This window comes from Octodon degus, unplaced genomic scaffold, assembly GCF_000260255.1.
Source record: "Octodon degus isolate 3935 unplaced genomic scaffold, OctDeg1.0 scaffold00056, whole genome shotgun sequence".
Classification (NCBI taxonomy): Eukaryota; Metazoa; Chordata; class Mammalia; order Rodentia; family Octodontidae; genus Octodon; species Octodon degus.
In genome coordinates this window covers 10,018,870-10,021,645 of record NW_004524632.1, presented here as the reverse complement: position 1 = coordinate 10,021,645, position 2,776 = coordinate 10,018,870, and the positions used below count along the sequence as shown (strand labels likewise).

At 47.0% G+C, this 2,776-nt stretch overlaps 1 protein-coding gene across 10 annotated transcripts in view; it reads left to right on the top strand.

Annotated features, from left to right (window-relative positions):
* Positions 1-2,365: 2,365 nt before the first annotated feature.
* Positions 2,366-2,776, top strand: part of LOC101567486 (keratin-associated protein 4-11-like) — a 7,410-nt gene continuing 6,999 nt past the window's right edge. For 4 of the 10 annotated variants that reach the window (XM_023717998.1, XM_023717999.1, XM_004633750.1 and 1 more), the window contains exon 1: positions 2,366-2,766. In XM_023717998.1, coding sequence (XP_023573766.1) covers positions 2,366-2,766 — 401 coding nt within the window. The other 6 variants (XM_023718003.1, XM_023718001.1, XM_023718002.1 and 3 more) reach the window with 4 other exon arrangements.

Below are 2,776 nucleotides of genomic sequence, written 5' to 3'. Positions count from 1 at the left end.
TATGCATGTCCACAACACACTAGAACTTTGTGCGATATCCTATCCTCAAACTGTTAGAAGTGCTGGTCATTTACTTCCATTCCAGTATTTATCTTATGTTTTAGTCTTAGTATTTCTTTGCTATCATGAAAACTTTTTCTTAGTGCAATTATTTTGAAACACTTAATTCTTAATTAGTATTTAATTTTCTGAATATTGCTTAATCTTAATTTTTGTTCTAAGATTTATGCTATATCTTTGACTTATAATTTATTTAAAAGACATTGTATGATATCTTCTAGTATTAGAAACTTTAAAAAGTATATTTCCATTTTCTGTTGACTTAAAAAAAAAACAATTTTAGAATGAAGACCATGGAGTGAATTTATCTTTTAAAAACCATCCAGTGAATTTATCTTTTAAAAATGATCCAGGGATGGGAAGATAGCTCAGTGGCATAAGAACCTGTCTGGCAAGTGCAAGTGCCTGAGTTCATCCCCAGTACCAAAAATAAAATTAAATTAAATTTAAAAAATACTACATGATCCTTTCGCTTAGAATGGCTAGTACTAAGAAAAAACAGAACAGAAAACAAATGTTAGTGTGGGTGTGGTGATGTGGGGACTCTTGTGCACAGTTACTGAGACTGTGAAATGGTGCAGCCACTATGGAAAACACCGTGGAGGGTCTTCAAAAACTTGAAAATGAATTACCATATTATTCAGCTATCCTACTTCTGGGTGTATATCCAAAAGCACAGAGAACTGGAACTCAAACGGTTTTCAGCATCGTTATTCAAACTCGTCCAAAGATTCGAGCAACCCAAGGGTGCTTGGACAGCTGAACAGATAGGCAAAATACAGCAGATAGACACAGAGGAATGTCACCCAGCCTTCGAAAGGAGCAGGGCTCTCGCCCAAGCTATAGCACGGATGAGCTCGATGACATCATACTCGTGAGCTCAGCCCGTCATAAGGTGACAAATGTCTGGAGAGTCAAATCCAGAAAGACAGAAGTAAAGTGGCTGCTCAGGGAGTAAAGGGGAAAATGAGTTGTCAGTGCACACAGAGTTTCAGCTTTGCAAGAGGAAAAACTTCTGGCAATCTGTTGCACAGCACTGGGAACGGAGTTAGGACTGAACACTTCAAAGGGTTAAGATTGAATATTTTATTTTATATATGTATCTCACGATTAAAAAGAAATAAAATGAACCATATGAAAAAAAATAAAGATAACAATATGCAATAAAATAGCCATTGTTAATTTCCAAAAAATAAAAAATAAAAAAATGAGCAGAGTGAGCGGAAGTCCCTGGGCACGGCCCTCAGACCTCAAGTGTCAGAGTCTCCGGGCCCGTGTTAGAAAAGCCGGCCCCCAGGCTCCCCCAACACTGAGAATTCTGGGGGTGCCCAGCTCCCTGTGAATCTGCGAGCCTCCAGATGGGCCGGCAGAGGTCAGGACACAGGGGCTGCGTGCGCAGACGCAGGTTTCCAGCCGCAGAACAGCTACACTGTACCAGGAAGGTCCCAGCTGCCGCTTCAGGAAGCTCCACCAACGCACGCAAGGCCGGCGGGTCCAGCAAAGTGCCTGTCGCAGTAGACAGCAGGCAGGCAGCAGTTCCTCAGCGAGGTTGAGCTTACTAAAATCCACTGACATTTCAGAGTGATTCTAAACACTATGCCATCGATCTCCCTGCTCTGGGAATAAGCTCTGAAGAATTGCACATGTTGATTGGTTAAAAAAAAAAATCTTTTTACTCCACTTACAAAACACTTTTAATGAATGAGATAAGAAATAAGAACAATGCCAGGCACTGCAGAGTCTGAGAGACCAGATGTGGGATGTAAACACACAGTTACCTGGAGAAGCCTGAGTTTAATCCCCAGTAAGGGGGGGGGGGGTGTAAGGATGGAGCTTGCAACAGCTCCAGGAAAGCAGCTCCAGGGGCCAGGGGCTGCTGGCCTCACACCTGCGGAGTGCTTCCTCGCCCCTCAGAGAGCAGCCCATCCAGAGCTGAGCTGCTGGAGGGGATCCAGGAGGAGAGAGTGAGGGAGGGAAGTGCGGCGCAGCTTCATGGGACCGCCCCGGGGAAGAGGCGACAAGTGTGGCCTGCAGGATGCCATTCAGCTCAGGTCAGGGGGAAGAACACAAGGAAGAGTTGATTGTAACTGCACAAAAATTTAGTTTCGAACAAATTATACCACTGAAAACACAAACTTTATTGCATAGCTTAATCATTACTTAGGCATTCAGTAAATAAAAACAAGGAAAATGTGTTAATTATAGGAAAACAGGCAGTGTATAAAAGGCTGCCACACAAGGAGACTTCTATACCCCAGAACCTCACTCTCCTGAAACCCACCCAGAACCTCCAGCCGCCGACACCATGGTCAACTCCTGTTGTGGCTCCGTCTGCTCTGAGCAGGGCTGTGGCCAGGAGAGCTGCTGCCAGCCCAGCTGCTGCAGGCCCACCTGCTGCCGCCCCAGCTGCTGTGTGTCCACCTGCTGCAGGCCCCAGTGCTGCCAGCCCAGCTGCTGCCAGTCCAGCTGCTGCAGGCCCCAGTGCTGCCAGCCCAGCTGCTGCCAGCCCATCTGCTGCAGGCCCACCTGCTGCATCTCTACCTGCTGCAGGCCCCAGTGCTGCCGCCCCAGCTGCTGCCAGTCCAGCTGCTGCAGGCCCCAGTGCTGCCAGCCCATCTGTTGCAGGCCTACCTGCTGCATCTCTACCTGCTGCAGGCCCCAGTGCTGCCGCCCCAGCTGCTGCGTGTCCAGCTGCTGCAGGCCCCAGTGCTGCCAG